Here is a 15,254-nt window from a genome sequence, read left to right as displayed (position 1 = left end):
ACTTCTGCATCTCCACACAGGCCTGGGACTCTCTAACCTTATCACCCAATGGAGACACTGGTGAGTTTTCAGCCTGTAAAACTCCTGATTTTTGTGTACTTACAAATAATTAACAGCCCTGTTCTCTCTACAGAAAAGCTCACATGCTGTAGAGTATTACAGTGCAACAGAAGAGTGGACCAGGCTCTGTCATTTAAAAATACTGTATTTTATTTATATTTATTTACTTAGGAAAACCTAAGAGTAAATGAGCTGAGAGTGTCACCAGTGATGAACCCACACAAAGACTATGAGACACGAGATCTTCACAACCATATTACACAAAAACCCCATGAAGAAGTGAGACATTGTTCAGGTGCTTTTATCTGGGCATCAGGAAAACCCCTAAAGCAACAGCTTTCATAGAAACAGCTTTCTTCTTAGTGGAAGCAGGATGCAGCTAGCATCCAGATTAGTAGCATTCCCTTGCCAAAAGTATCACCCACATAAGAAAGCTGGGATATTTATTGATTGTACTGACACGTCACTGCTCGTAAACTTGCTCTCATGATACTCTTTCAACCACATCTTTGATAACGCTATACAACCAATCTGCTTTCCAACACATGTGGTAGCTGGCCGGAGGATACACCCCACCACGTGCCCAGTTCCCTGTAAAGCAAGCGGTCTGTGGGTCACTCGTCTGAGCCAACAACATCGTGTCGATCTGGCTTGGCTGGCTGAGCTAAACTCCATGGGAGCTATTTTGGTGGTCTCTCCAGTACTGCACAAGACAAGAAGCGTGGCCTAAAGTAACATCCATCTACAACACACTAGTAGATCATTTCAGATTCAGTACTATGTACAATTTACTCTTACTTAGTGTACTAAGGAGCTGTGGTATTTCTTCTGAGATGTGTTATTTGACTGAGGATTATTGAATCTGTCCACTGGGCTGCAGAGGGATGCTGCACTCCGGCTATACCATCAGGTTAAGAAACTTCAACAACCTGCCTCAGTTCTTCAAACAGGGGCGTGAGCTCCTTCTCTAAACTTACTATCAGCCCTGGAAAGAGAAAAGAGGCAGAACGACATCAAATGACATGACTGAGAAGCCTCCCTCCAGTCCCTGCGGCTCCCTCCCCTCCCAAGTCACAGCCAGTGTTTTCCAAAACACCAAACATTTCACCCAAGCTGCCTGCTCTCCGCAGGAACAGTGAGCAGCACCCCCAGGCAGGGCACCTGCAGCCCCCAGCACCTACAGGGACACACCCCTTGCAGTGCAGCTCTCCCCCATGCTGCTGCTCACCTCCTCCATTGCCCTTCTCCTTCCCACAGCTACTGTGCGCAAATTAAATCCCTTTTGCTCACACCCTCATTAGCCAATGTTCTCATGAGCAAGGCCAGGTGCCTCGCTGAAGGATTTCCCCACTCCACAGAACCAAGACGACAAAGCTACATGTGTTGCTGCAGAAGGTAACTTGGAACTGAGGGAAAGAGGCTGAACAACTGGTTTGCACGGTACAATCATTGCTGGTGCAGTGAACACTCATGGAGCAAGGGTAAGGTTAAACACACAGGAGAAATGTGCTTCTAACAGAGTAACAACTTCAGCAAGTCACCTAAAACCTATGAATTTTTACTCATACCCTTCCCTTCTCCCCTTCACAACACACTGACAAAATTCATAGCGGGAGCAACGTTAATACACCTTGAAGTAAATTCAGGTAATTTATTTTCGATTATTTAAAAACCTAGACCTTAAAATACTGTAACAGTTAAGATACATGGGAAGACTTACCAGTATTGGCATTGCTGCTAGCAATGAAGCTTACTACCAAAGGTAAGCGATTGAACTGCACCACCTGCAAGGAGAGAGAACAGCATTCAGTCAGCAGCTAACGTACATTGGATGTCAGAGCTCTGCCACAGAAATTCTTTCTGAAACAGGCAGCCTCCTCAGGTTAAAAGGCAAGCAGGAGCAAGAGCCAGAGAACCAACTCTTCAGTTTATCTATTTCATAAGAGTCACAGTTAAAAACACCAGCAGAACTCACACCACAGTACAGGAAGCTGCACACAGAAAGCCTGACATTTCCCGCTCTCCCTCTCATGTTCTGCAGTGTTATCCATCTGAAATCTAACTCAGCTGCAAATGCGGCAGAGTAGACTATGGCAACTGCACTCTCGACAGGTAACAAGAGGGCAGGCAGGTTTAGTGTTTTAAAATACTATTCAGTGTATATAGCAGTGTCTCCTCTTCCACTAACAGGGAACTGGAGTCTTGTGCACAACAATAAGCTACTAGCATCAAGAGAATCAAAGCAACATACTCTATGTGTGTGAACTCAGTCACCCATTTAGTTTCCAAACAAAGCTAGATACTGCAGGCTAAAACAGTTGCCCGTTTACCACAGTTGGAATAAAAGCTCTCAAGACCACCAGCACTTGAAGAGCAGAAGCTCAGTAGATGATGGATTTCAGGCACAAATGACCAGCTTGTAAAAAAAAAAAAATGAGTGTGGTATTTCAAAGCTTGCCTACCTCAAAGTCATACTGGCAGCAAGATCAGCTATGAAGTAGATTTCACATGCTTACGTAATTTTAGGTGTCACTAACTATAAACAAATACCATTTTTAAAAGATAACATAAACCCTTTGTAACAGATTCTGCAGGCCATATGAGCAGCACCTGCTGCAAACTCCAGATTACTACCTGCTCAGAAAAATTCACCATTTTCAAGCAGTAAATCTCAGTTTTGAGAAATATAAGAGAAGCTTAAACAGTTCAAAAGTTTAGCCTGGACATTTAAGCAGCAAAAGAAATTAAATACTTCAATAGCAGCCAAGTGGAAATCTAGGATAGTTTAAACCACCTCTCCCTCACTCAGGAACAGGTCTGGTCACTGAGAACAGGCCACGCTGAGGTTACTCACCTGGTACGTATTGTAATAGCAGATAATACTTTTGTTTTTAGAAAGTCCTAGTTTACTGCCCTGATCCGTGGCAAGGGCAAACGTGGACAGAAAGCCAGGTCGCAGTGCATGTTCTGGAGCATTATCATTGGCAACTGGAACAGAACAAGAAAATTTTATTTTTACGTGGCATCTCTGACTGCATCACAACTCCTTATCCAGCTTAGCGCTCTGCCAGGAGCGGGTCTGGTGTTGGAGAACAAGTAACACATCTTACATGCTTCTGCAATGAGTACAGTACAACCTTCATGAGTAGTGCTGATTCCGGCTTCAGAAGAACATACGGCCTCCTCTAATTGGAGGAACATATCTAGTTTTGAAATACTTAGAATACTTCACAAATAAGACAGTCTTAGAACTTGCTATATGTGATTAGACAGAAGGGAGTCTGGAGGCACTGTATCCTTGAATAGAGTAAACAAGGGAGATGTGCTAGAATAAGCTAGTCTAGTATCAGTAAGAATTGTGTAATCAAGCCAAAAATGAACCAAGTATGTCCAGAGACTGAGTTCAACCAGCGGACATGCTGAGGAAGGCTACTGACGACCACCAGAGGACCCTGGTAGACCACCAATGAACATGAACGCACAGGCGTTAAGGACATTTGCATATATTAATGAGTTCCAAGAATAGCATGAATATAGTAATTATTTACTAGAAATTTAATGAATATGTATCTTTTGACTGCATATAACCCCTGTAGTAGAGCAACTCGGGGCACACACTAGGTGGAGCGATCCCCTGTGCGCCCCGTGCCGCAATAAAGAATGCCTGCTTTCTAAAACTACAAGTTGAGTTTTAGATGGTTCTTATATTTGCCGACTTACGGTACCAGTACATTGTTTAATACTCTGTACATGATCAGTGCTCATTATACCAGCGTCTCCCTAGCACGCCTAAGAAACAGTCTCTTCCTTTACGATGCGCAGCCTGTGCTGATGTCACTTTGCACCTGCATCCCTTACTCTGCACCAATTCCAGCCTTTGAATTGATTACTGGCACAGTCACTTGAATGAAAACAGGTGTAGATGTGCAAGTTACACTAAGTGTTTCAATACTTTGGGACATTTTAAAAAAAATTCTGTAGCAGCTGTATCAGTACTCTTATACTAGTTTACCCACAACATAAAAATGTCTTAAGCCAAGACTGCAGAGGCGTGACAAAAATTACAGTACCAAAACCCAAATAAAATTAAATAGCGTGTGTAAAAGTTGGATGCAATTGCTTCTGAGCACAGTCCAGCCAGGTCAACAAAATACTGATAAGCTCTCTCTAGTACTTTGTATCAGCCTATGAGTGACTCAGAGCACCTTACACCACTTCAACCCCATCCACTGAGGGAAATTTATGCGACCTACAATTATGGAGGACATTGCACATGCGTGAACAAAAGGATTAAATTTAAAGAGGCACATAACTGACTATTGAACTTAAAGTTTAATTTAAGTCTTCCAGTTTTGGATATTGAGGTAACAGGCACAGAGAAAGTTCTGCTGTACTTTCGCACCCCCTGCTGTTCAACCAGGATTTCGGTGGCCCGGTACAGCGAGAAGCTGGTTACCTTTGATAACAGGTACACCGTCTCTATCCGAGACTACAATAGCATGAAGACCTTCAATGCTGCAAAAGAAAGGAAGAAGAGACACCATTTAAAAAAGGGAATAATTAGAAAGATCTCTTTTCCTGAACAGATGTGCAAGGAAGGGGGAAAATACAGAAAAAAATTGATGCCTTTGCTAACTTAGGATTTTAGTGAAAGGGACTTATTGTTTAGTACAGGGGGTCTCTCAGCGCAGTAAAAAGAGAAATATAAAAATACTGGAAATAGCACGGAACTTTTAGCTTCAGAAAGAGGACTGACACTACTGATCAGATTTCGTTAGCCAAGCAGGAGCCTCTGTACGTTGCTCTCACTTCACAAGTGCCCGCCTTGCTCTATTTGCACGTTAACTCGGACCACAGCGAGTCACCAGCGGCTACCGAGAAGGGAATTATCAGGGTTAGGCCACGGAGTCACGAGGGGTGGCTCCCCACTTCTCGCCACGACACGACGAGCGCGCTTCTTCCTCCCAGAGGAGGAGGGGAAGGCGAAGCTGCCCGCACCCCGAGGTACCTCCGGCCCATTTCAACAGCCAGCAGCGCGCTCCGCGTTCGCCGCCGGCTGCAGCGGCCTGGGGGGCCGGCGACGCGCGGCTCCCCGCGGCTAGCGCGGGGCAGCCAGCCCCCGGTGTCCTTTGCAGGCAGCTTCGCGGCCGGCCCCGCCGCCGGGCCACCCCGGCGGGGCGGAGGCAGGGCCCGGGACGGAGGCAGGGCCCGGGGCGCAGGGCCCGCCGCCGCCGCGGCTCCCCGCGTCAGTTACCTCGGCAGCTTCTTGTACAGGAACCTCTTCAGGTCCTGGAGGCAGAGACGGGCGGCACGTTACTCATCTCCCACACAGACCGGGCGGCGGGGCCTCCCCGCCCCGCACCCCCCGCCCGCCCTCCCTCCCGGAGGCCCCACCACCCGCCCCGGGGCGGCTCCCCCTTCCCGCCGCCCCCCCCACGCGAGGTCCCCGGGCCCCCAACCGCCGCCCGACCGCCCCGCGGAGCCGCACTTACGTCGGCCATGGCTGGGGGCCTCCCGCCGCCGCCGCCTCCGCGGACCTGCGAGACGAGAGGGCGCCCGGTCACCTGCAGGAGCGGACCCCGCTTCCCTGAGGCCCGGCCGCCTCCCCCCGCCCCATTGACATGGTACAGGCCGCCCCCACCCGCCCTGGGGAGGGAGAGCGGTTGGGCCGAGACCACTGCCGCACGCGAGAGAGATCCGGGTGTAGTGTGGTGTGCCGTGCCCGCCCCGCCCTACCTGTCCGCGCGGCCGGCGCTGCCGCCACTACCCTCCTCGGCGCCCACCCGCACGGCCCCGCCGCAACCGCCGCTTCCCCTTTAAGCCTCTATCACATGACGGCGCGTCACCCGCCCGAACCAGGAAGCGCTTCTCCGCCACCGCTGCCCCGCCCTGGCAGCGCCAGATTAGTCCCGCGGCGGGCACTGCACATGCGCCACTACGGCGGGACGGCGGGGCCAAAAGGGCGAGGGAGGCGGCGCTGGGAACGGACGCACTCGATTCGAGGAGCCGGCTTCCGGTTGGAGGCCCCGCTCCGCGTCATCCTACACGCAAGGGCTTTCCTCAGGCTGCGTCACGAATTGCTGTCGCTGACAGCCGCCGTCAAACTGAGACCCTAAGAGCCTTTCTTGGAGAAAAAAAGAAAAACAAACAAAAAAAACCCGATAGAATTTAAGTGAAAGGAACAACAACAATAAGAAACGTCCGTTTCTGCTCAATATCACCACATCCAGTTTTACTCTTCCGGTGATGCTCACTTCCCACGCTCGTGGGTCCGTCCACCGAGCCACGGGCCTGCGGGCTAATAATGTAACAGCCAAGGTGAAGAAGTAAACCAGGTTGACCCAGTCGATGCCCGCAGTGTAACAGCGGTAACTGTACAGCTGCTTTTAAAGTCGTCTTGTGTCAGAATCCAGGACTATCATGGCAGATTAAAAAAAAAAAACAACCAAAACCAAACCCCGCTCAGCCTGTAACAGTGTTTTTTCCTCTAAAAGAGAACAGCTAAGTGCTGTTGATACCTGAAGATTTTGCTTAGATACCAGTACTGGAGCTTAAAATAAAACAAGAAATGCTCACCTGAAGATTGCTAATATTTCTGAATGTATAGGTCTGGTGAAGTTTTTAAAAAGCCTGAAACAACCGGAGATAAACAACCTTTTTTTTGCAATCAACAGAGGAAAAGCTCATCCAAAAGGGCAAATTTACTTGAATATTGCATATCCATACCTCCTCCTCAGTCCAAGCCATGCAGACACAGCAATGTGATAAGGGCATGGTCATACTAGAGAGATACCTGAAGAGATCCTTGTAAAATTCGAATGTGTGAGCTTCTGGTAGCATTTGGAACAGGCTATCTGGGACAACCTTGGTCCACTCATTTATTAAAATATTCCCTACCGTGCACTAAAAATGCTTAAAAATGCAACTGGCTTTTAAAAACGTGTGGGCATGATGCTCAATGATCGATTTTACTTGTTTCCCCGTCACACTGAGTGTAACTGAAAGCTATGCAAAAGTATCTCCTGTATTGCTAATATTAATGGGAATTTCGTCTCCAGTTCCAATGAAAGCCTTTCTACGTGCAGAGCAAACCAGTGCTGATGGGCAAAGTAGATTCTCTATGAGGGATAACATTGTAACTAAACATTGTATTTTAATATTATATCTAAAAATCCAGGGAAATCTGACACTCAGACCTAGTTCCTGCCGGGCTGGAGAAGAGACGTATGGGGAGGAGAATTTATAATGGTATATTTCTTTCCTATATTTATTACATGTGTGCTGCCTGCTCCCAAAAGTTTCTTGATCATATGCCAGATATGGCACAAAACTTTACATTTGTTACATGGTACTTTTTCTCCAGGCTCTATGTGGTGGTTTACAAGGGAGCATGGGGAAAGCAACATGCAAGAGATCAGCGGTGCTTGCGAGGTTATAGTAAATTGTTAGTAGATGGGGGATACGGCACCAGGGCTTCTGACTGCCTGTCGCCATTCATGATGGTTGCTATGGCCAAGCTTTCTCTGATAAATCTACCTGCACTCCATTAACCAGGTTTAGACAACTAGGAAGCTAGTGCTTTTTCAAGTCATAGCTTGAGGAATTTGTATATTAACTGATTTTTTAAAAACATTTGCTTTTACTATTTACATTTACCTTCCGGTCTCTTTGACAGATCTACAAGAAGAAAGAATAATAACCGTTTAGGGGATGAATGAAATTTATAGAACAACCAACTTAAAAACATATTCTTACCCTCCCATTTTAATCCTTTTACAGCATTCATTACAAAATCATACTAAAACCGTATATAATCTAAAGTTGTTTCTGCCGCCTATTTAAATGCATGTTACATTTGAGTGATCATAATGTTCTACTTTTCCTTGGAAACTTGTAAAAGAATCAAGACAGTTTAAAAAAAGTCAAAAATTCAAATTTCATCGTGTTTTACCTCAACAGTTAAGAGACCTTGTAGGGAAATGTTCATCAGATGTGAACACTGAATTTGCTTGTGACTCAGGATGCTCCATAAATAGAACACATACTGATGCTGTATTTCAGCAGATGCAAATCGTCTCCCTTTTTCATTATGCTATGTCAAAGTGTCCTGCCAAGATTTTTCACTGTTTGCAGGACTTTCCTGCTTGTTCGTTTAAAGGAGAAATGAAGAGCCCATGCTTGTGCTAGCTCCAGTTCTAGACTAAATACAAGTAATGACTAAATAAGAAGAGTAAGGAGTTAATTCTACTTAGCTAGAAAAGTTGAGGGATTTTTTTAGTCGGGCTGTTCAAAATCAGTTTTGTTTTTCCCTTTTCTTTCCACTATCTTATTTTAATGAGAACTTCACCTTCTGAAGAAAGGTCACCTGAAAAGATTCAAGTACTCCACCCTCTACAGTTAGCATCTTACTCATAAGAAAAATTCATTTTGAACTTTCCAGCAGATTCCTTCAACAAAACCATGGAAGATAATGACATTTTTGAAGAAAAAACCTTCAGACTTGAGAAAAAAGTAACAATCACAAGGGAACTCCCACTCGGAATATTAAAAGAATATTTGCAGGCCATATTTAGAACAGGTTAATCTTTATGCTACAGGAAGTAAAAGCATCCTTCTGCATACTGCTGCATATTTCAAAATGCGCAACTATTTAATCTGTTAAATGCTAAGTAGCATTTTTCCACCAGCGTAAATGTATTAATTGTTTCCTTCTCTGAAAATGGCAATAGCAATAGATATTACAATGACATGTAGCAGCCTAGGTCTCACTTTTAAAGTGCTGGGACACCTGCGTTGCCATAGGACACAGCCACTGCATTATTCCAGTTTGCTGAGATCCTGATAGCAATCTAACCTACCTAACACAGCTCAGCTGCTGTCCATTTACCTGCTTCTCAGCTGCAGCAGAAGGAACTGCGGGACGGACATAACCCAGCTTTGCTAAGACCATCTCTTGTCTCGGACTTCACTGTTCTGATAATTGACAAGTGCGTTATATATCCTTTTTCCCCCTTAAGTAAAAGATCACTTGCCAGCTCAGACTCGTTTGTGAATGGGAAAGCCCGAGTACTTGTTAAAGCCTTTGGAACAATTTTCTTCTATTAAGAAGACACAGGAGTACCAATATGTACTTTGATAGTTTGTTTTCATTAGTATAATTACAATACATTCTGGACAGTTACAAAACCCAGGGAATCACGTTTTCTCCATAAATTTCTATTGCAAACTTAAAACATTTGGGTGCCTTTCCATTACTTCTGCACACTTTTCCTATAATCTTAGTAAGGACGTCCAGTACAGCAACCAGTTTTTTTGTTTTGTTTCAGCAGCTTTTAGTTCTGCTTTGTGCCTCAGGCTTTGAAGCCCACCTTGAATGCTGGTTTAGCTGCTCAGTTAAAAGCCTGCAGCTAGTCTCCTTCATGTCACACCAATTCAATAGAGGACATTTCCAGTGGGACAGTTTAGAAAAGGTATATATGCAAAATGATTTCTGGGTCACTTAAAGCAATAGCACGTAGTGTATTTCTAAAGTCAAGTCCTGCTGTAGAACACGAGGAGTTCAAATAAACTTAGTCAAGTATTTAAACTTTCAATTCAGGAGGAGAATTTGGCTCCACATAAGCTGATAGCATTGTTCAAAGATAGCAGTTTTCTCAAACAAAAAAGACTGCCCTTGTTACGAGCCACCCGGCATGCTCAAGTACAAGAAACGTTCTCCTGCATAGCACTGTTAAAATGTAAAAACATCAGCTACTGAAACTAAAAACATTTTCAACCCACTTTCGATAAACTTTAAGTACATTGTACTTAGCTACTTTAAAACGCCTCTTTGCATCAGCAGGCGTGGCTACATATAGTTTCTACGTACAGACCTCTGAGTTACATGGTCTTGTATGTGGGAGCCCAACAGTGTATTTGCTCATTTCTAGAAAGTCAGGCCAGCAACATTCTGCTTCAGAGGAATGTATACCCTGCCTCTTCCGCCCTGGGACAAGTGATATGGCTCTGACCATAGGAGCTATACTGCAGACTAGCCAAGCATTTAAATAGTTGGCAAAAGTGTTGAAAGGCACATAGCTTGTCCTTAGCAATATTTCCCTGTTCCACTTGTGGTGCCCTTTGAAGAATTAATGTTGAGACATGCCTTGAAATAAAAAACTAGTAAGAAAATGGAAGCCTCCCAGGAAAAAAAATTAGGTTGCTTTTTGTTGGTCTTTTTTTTTTTTAGCTTTAAGGTTTTCCTATTTCATGTTTTCCTCTACCTTTCCAGTGAAAATTAAGGAAGCTATGGATGCATGTTAACCATACATATGGACTTACTACTACTGGAATACCAGATGGTAGAGCCGCTGTAAACTGTTGCAAGTACTAAAAGCAATGCTTATAATGGTCTGTACAGCATCTGCAAATATTTACTTTGAAAAGAGATTAGTGTATTTCTCAGTTTTCTCAGCATTGCTTAGAAACGCTAAAAAGCTACAACAGCTAACTGCTACTCTACACCAGATCAATATACCCCAACAGATATTTAGGAATATATGTCATTATATTTAAAAATACCAAGTTCCTCTAAGCTGGTAAGCCTAGAAGATTTTACATAGAGTTAGAGATAAAATATTAAAAATTCTTGTTTCAACTCCACACACTTGACATCTGAATAGGAGCGATGTAATCATACTATTTATTCCATCAGTGAGACAAAATGTTGTATGGAACTAAATTTCTGAGATTTTAAATAGAAAGTCATTTAACTCATATATACACAAAGTGTTCTTTCCACAGATATTTACATGGCCAATATGTTAGAGGAGAACCACTATGACTAAGTCCCTACAAGTATAGCATCCTTTCTGAGCTATTCTCTCTGCCGAAAGAATTCACAGAAGCTCTGAAGTAAAATCTAGACAATTAAAGTTACCTATATTTCACAGTAGGTAAGGAAGCCATTAAATAATATTTCAGCATAAGGTTTCTGGAAACAGCTACACAGTAGAGTTCTACATCCACCCCTCTTTTCCAGCATTCATGGTGAAACTAAATCTCTTCTTAATTTACAAGAGAGATAACGGCATACGTAGAGATGTATGTGTATAATTGTAGTTCATCCTCCTCGGTAGAGGCTGGTCAGCCGTTCTAGTTCTTTGCAGTTATCCATGGACATGGAGTCTGCTTTCTTTCGGAGGCGGTCATCTCGATATACTTTTGCTGCATAAACTAAGTCTGTTTCTTTAATGAAAAAAAGAGAAAAGATTTTTCAGGTTAAAAACTGAATACTTTGCACGTGTTACATTCCTTCCCAGAACTGTCCAAGACACCTCAGGTTTAATCCCGGCCCTTTTTTTCCTTGTGTATGTTCTAACTACCCAGAGACACCACCTAAAGCTACAGCCTCCCTTTGCTGTGTCTTCACAAGCATTTCATCTTTTTGAGCAGGGAAAGTGGTAACAGCTTTCCAGTACCCTCACTTTTCATACATCAGTACCTGACTAAAAAACCCAACCAAACAAACAAAAAAACCCCTACTACTTCTGTCAGACCTCATTAAACAATCAAATAAATATAGGCCACACTCAGTGATCTTGCATATTATTGACAGCTCTAGCATCTTGTCTGTGCCCAAAAATCCAGTCTGAATGTTAAGCCCATTACTTCAACTGATGCTGCTTCAGACTGCCAGTGTTCAGTGCTCTCTGTATTATTCTCATGTTCAATAGTTTGACATTGCTAAGCATTTTAATTCTATAAAATCTTTTTCAGCCCTTCAACTCAAAATGGATTAGCAAGGCATTCTTAAATGTCAATCAATGCTGGAAAGATTTTAACTGTCAAGGAGATCCAACACACAACAGGTATTTTTGATCCTTAAAACCACAAAATCAGCTATTTCTATAAATAAAGAATATCTATTAGGGGCCGTTTTCTCAAAATCAGATCGGGTAGTTCTCACAAACTGATAAATTGTAAATAGAAAACAACATGACAGCCACCACCTTCAGGTTATTTTTCTTCTTTATACTAGGGTCAGATGTCTCTCAAGTCACCACATTTTTCCCAGTAAATATGTACATAAGGAACCGTGGGCCTCTGCATTGTCCAGGACTCTGTTCATGCTTTAAAGAGTAAGCATGTCAAGAATAGATGCTGAAAAATGGAAAAGATATTCTTTGTCCTCTGTCCCTCCCCAGGCAGAAATTGCCTATCAACTAAACCTTTTCAAAGATATTTAGACCTTAAATATATTACACGAGACACAAATATAACATGCCAGTAAATCTAAGTGTAATGACTAGGCCAATGAAAGAAAACTGTCCTCCCAGATCTACACTCTGCTGAAAAAATGTACAAATAGTATGTCCTGGATTATATCTTGTCTTTAATTTTTTGTTAGCAATGACAATAATTTTTGTAAATTATGTTATTATAAGATTACCAATCATTCATCTAGCAACCACTTGTAGATGAAAGATTAGGTATTCATTTCATGAAAAGTGAACATATTTAAACATTTCAAGATGATCAAAAGACAACATAGCTGGAAAAATGCAAGGGTTGGTTTTTGGGGGTTTTTTGCTTATAAATTATACCCAAAAATTCTCTGATGCTTTTCTCTATTTGAAAAATCTGGGAAAAATTATTCTGATCAAATCTAGTACTCTGGACGATAATCTGAAACTTTTCCCCCAAAGTACTGGTGTTTCTCTTGCACACATGAGACCCATCAGCACAGTTTTCTGACCACAGTCCTTTCCTGTGGGCAATTTGTAAAACTGTAGAGATTAATTTACGCATAAGCTATGTGCACTCATGAGTAAGGAGCATAAAGCCTCCAGGAAGCATTGCGCCTGCTACACGTGGGCAATGCAGTTTGTATTTGTATATGTACAGGCCAACTGTAATGAAGGCATGCAGTCCTGTTCAGGCATTTGACTAGCTGTGATGCTGGGCTGTCTTTTACAGCTGGGAGAAGATGAGGGGGCCATCTCAGCTGAACAGTTTGGCATCACTGGACTGCAGAGCATAAAGTTGTGGAGGAACACACGATTCCACTCAGAGGAGAGCATTCTGTTTGCTTCTGATCAGTTTACTGACAGTTCATGAATGAATTATTTATCCAGCAAGCTACTACTGAAGTTTACCAGCTGAAAAGTAGAAACCATCTGGTTTCAACACTGTTGTCATTTAGCAGCGCTGTTCTCACAGAGCATGAAGGGCTCACAAAATGGTCACAGAAAACAGAATAATAGGTTAAAACTGATGATGGAGGTGGCTGATGCTATTCAGTATTCTTATACTTTAATACTGAATTGTAGGTTTGCGAAAGAAAATAGGTTCTTGTATAATATGAAATTAGATTGGAAAAATAGGTGGTAAACTAAAGAAAAAAATCCCATTTTTAAGGTCTGATATAGCCAAGGTACCAAGTCCAGGGAGAAAAATTATTCATCATTGTCAAATGATTAAGCACTGATTTACAGCCTATGATGTTTTACAGGATGTGCTGTGTGTCCTCGGTCACCTGGAAAAGCAGTGTTTATATGTGCTGTGGTCCAAGGCAGATTATTTTTTTCCTTCTCCAGAAACACCTATGTAAGCTTTTGTTTTATTTATTTATTTATTTATATTAAAGCACCTAGGGAAATGAGGCACTGCCATGATAAAATAATGTGGAAGAGATTAGAATTCTTAGCTTTCATCCTTAACTTAGAGCAATTTCTTTCTCACTATCAATTCACTCTAGGTTTTAATTTTTCTGATAAACCGTCACAGGTAACACAGTAGCAGGTTAAAATTGCTGATGATTTGCAGATGGTTGTTCGGTCACTGAGTAAAACACAGAAATTAAGTGACACTGGGGGCACTTTTAGAAGTGAGAAACAGTAGGGAACCTTACACTTGCTTTCTCATTCAGATATTTTAATAATACAAGCACTTCATTCTTGCCTGAGGCAATCTTTTTTTTTATAGTGATGAATGCTTTCATGAAACTACACATATAACCAAACTTACTTTGTTGCCTCTCCTTCCAACAGTTATTACGAATGTTGGACACATAATCTTCTTCCACATTCTTTTCCACTTTCTGTAATGACACTCCTTTGTATTCATTTCTGAAGTCCTTGTTGACATAATAAACGACACCCAAGTTTTCTGTCTGCATTTTTATGGTCTGCCCTGTACTTCTGCAAAAAAGGAGGGAGGGGGAGAAAGAGACTAGATATTTTATTTTTTAACAACACAAATACACTTTTAAAAAATATTGTGATTACAGAAGAACAGCACATACTGAATTTGCCGTTTCAAGACAAGTAATGAAATGAACGGCTGTATACTCTGATGGAGAATAAAATTAATACATTTACCTGAACATTAAACTTCTGCTGCTTAAACCCATGATCTTGAAAAAAAGCCACTTTAGTAAGACACTTGTTTCATACCCCTTTAGTCAAATATAAGCTTTGGCAATAGAAAATTACATTCAAACTCAACAGAAAGAAAAACAGGTCACTATTCTGTAGCAACCCAGTGCAGGCACCTCCATTCTAAAGTGTTTTCTGCCTGCCCTGACAAATCCATTTTCCTGCTGGCATTCTGTGGATTAAAAATCAAAGATTGTGCACAAACATTTTGGCAGAGAAGTGTTTATAAGCATCACAACAGCTTAGTTGCAGAGGGAAAAACATCACACTCCAGAAATAAAGAACTCTGAAAAATAAAAGAGGAGAAAAGAAACCTTTCTGTTGTGAGGCTGAAAGCAGTGCAAGAAACTAAGGACCATTTAAAACAGTTGTGGCGAGTGGGCTAAGTCTACTAGCCAGTTGCATGCTTGATTAAAGTTATTTATTTCTCTCAAGGAAAAAAGGTTTATATATCCCACTGTAAAAAACAGGTTAAGTTTCACTAGTAGAATTCTTTGCAAGAAAATGAAGATAAACTATTTTACCATCACCTAGAATGACGCAAAGACTAGACAATTGCCCCAGTCCTCACCTAGTTCAAAGCTTAAATAAGGATGAGAAAGTTGCTGTCAAGTACTTCACTTGCTACAAGCACAGATTACCCCCTAAAAGAATAATGAGCCTTAGCAGGTTTCAGGGTTCAATTAAATATGCTGGAGATGCAAACACCTTTGCAGGATGCTACATTGCATGGACCCACTGCCTTGTGTTAGAAGACTTCCTAAACTCCAGGTATTG

At 42.4% G+C, this 15,254-nt stretch overlaps 2 protein-coding genes across 9 annotated transcripts in view; both read right to left on the bottom strand.

Annotated features, from left to right (window-relative positions):
* Positions 1-187: 187 nt before the first annotated feature.
* LAMTOR3 (late endosomal/lysosomal adaptor, MAPK and MTOR activator 3) lies at positions 188-5,901 on the bottom strand. Of its 2 annotated transcripts, XM_075090772.1 has the most exons (7): positions 5,797-5,901; positions 5,553-5,597; positions 5,315-5,349; positions 4,517-4,575; positions 2,915-3,048; positions 1,781-1,844; positions 188-1,045 (listed from the first exon to the last, which is right to left on the bottom strand). In XM_075090772.1, the coding sequence occupies exons 2-7, from the start codon at positions 5,559-5,561 to the stop codon at positions 972-974; spliced, it is 375 nt and encodes a 124-aa protein (XP_074946873.1). In that variant the 5' UTR covers positions 5,562-5,597; positions 5,797-5,901; the 3' UTR covers positions 188-971. The 2 variants fall into 2 exon arrangements, with proteins under 2 accessions (XP_074946873.1, XP_074946874.1); XM_075090773.1 differs by lacking the exons at positions 4,517-4,575; positions 5,315-5,349; positions 5,553-5,597; positions 5,797-5,901 and adding an exon at positions 3,171-3,377.
* A 3,285-nt stretch (positions 5,902-9,186) lies between these two features.
* Positions 9,187-15,254, bottom strand: part of DNAJB14 (DnaJ heat shock protein family (Hsp40) member B14) — a 34,668-nt gene continuing 28,600 nt past the window's right edge. For 3 of the 7 annotated variants that reach the window (XM_075090763.1, XM_075090765.1, XM_075090766.1), the window contains one exon: positions 14,068-14,240. Coding sequence is in view for 5 of the 7 variants with exons in the window: in XM_075090765.1 (XP_074946866.1) it covers positions 14,221-14,240 (20 nt within the window). In the remaining 2 variants the exon portion in view is untranslated. Of the gene's footprint in view, positions 11,287-14,067; positions 14,241-14,576; positions 14,764-15,254 lie in introns of those variants that run through there. The other 4 variants (XM_075090761.1, XM_075090760.1, XM_075090762.1 and 1 more) reach the window with 3 other exon arrangements.

The sequence above is a fragment of the Phalacrocorax aristotelis genome, chromosome 4, assembly GCF_949628215.1.
Source record: "Phalacrocorax aristotelis chromosome 4, bGulAri2.1, whole genome shotgun sequence".
NCBI classification, from domain to species: domain Eukaryota; kingdom Metazoa; phylum Chordata; class Aves; order Suliformes; family Phalacrocoracidae; genus Phalacrocorax; species Phalacrocorax aristotelis.
Note: the sequence above shows the minus strand (reverse complement) of the source record. Positions and strands in the feature narration are given on the sequence as shown.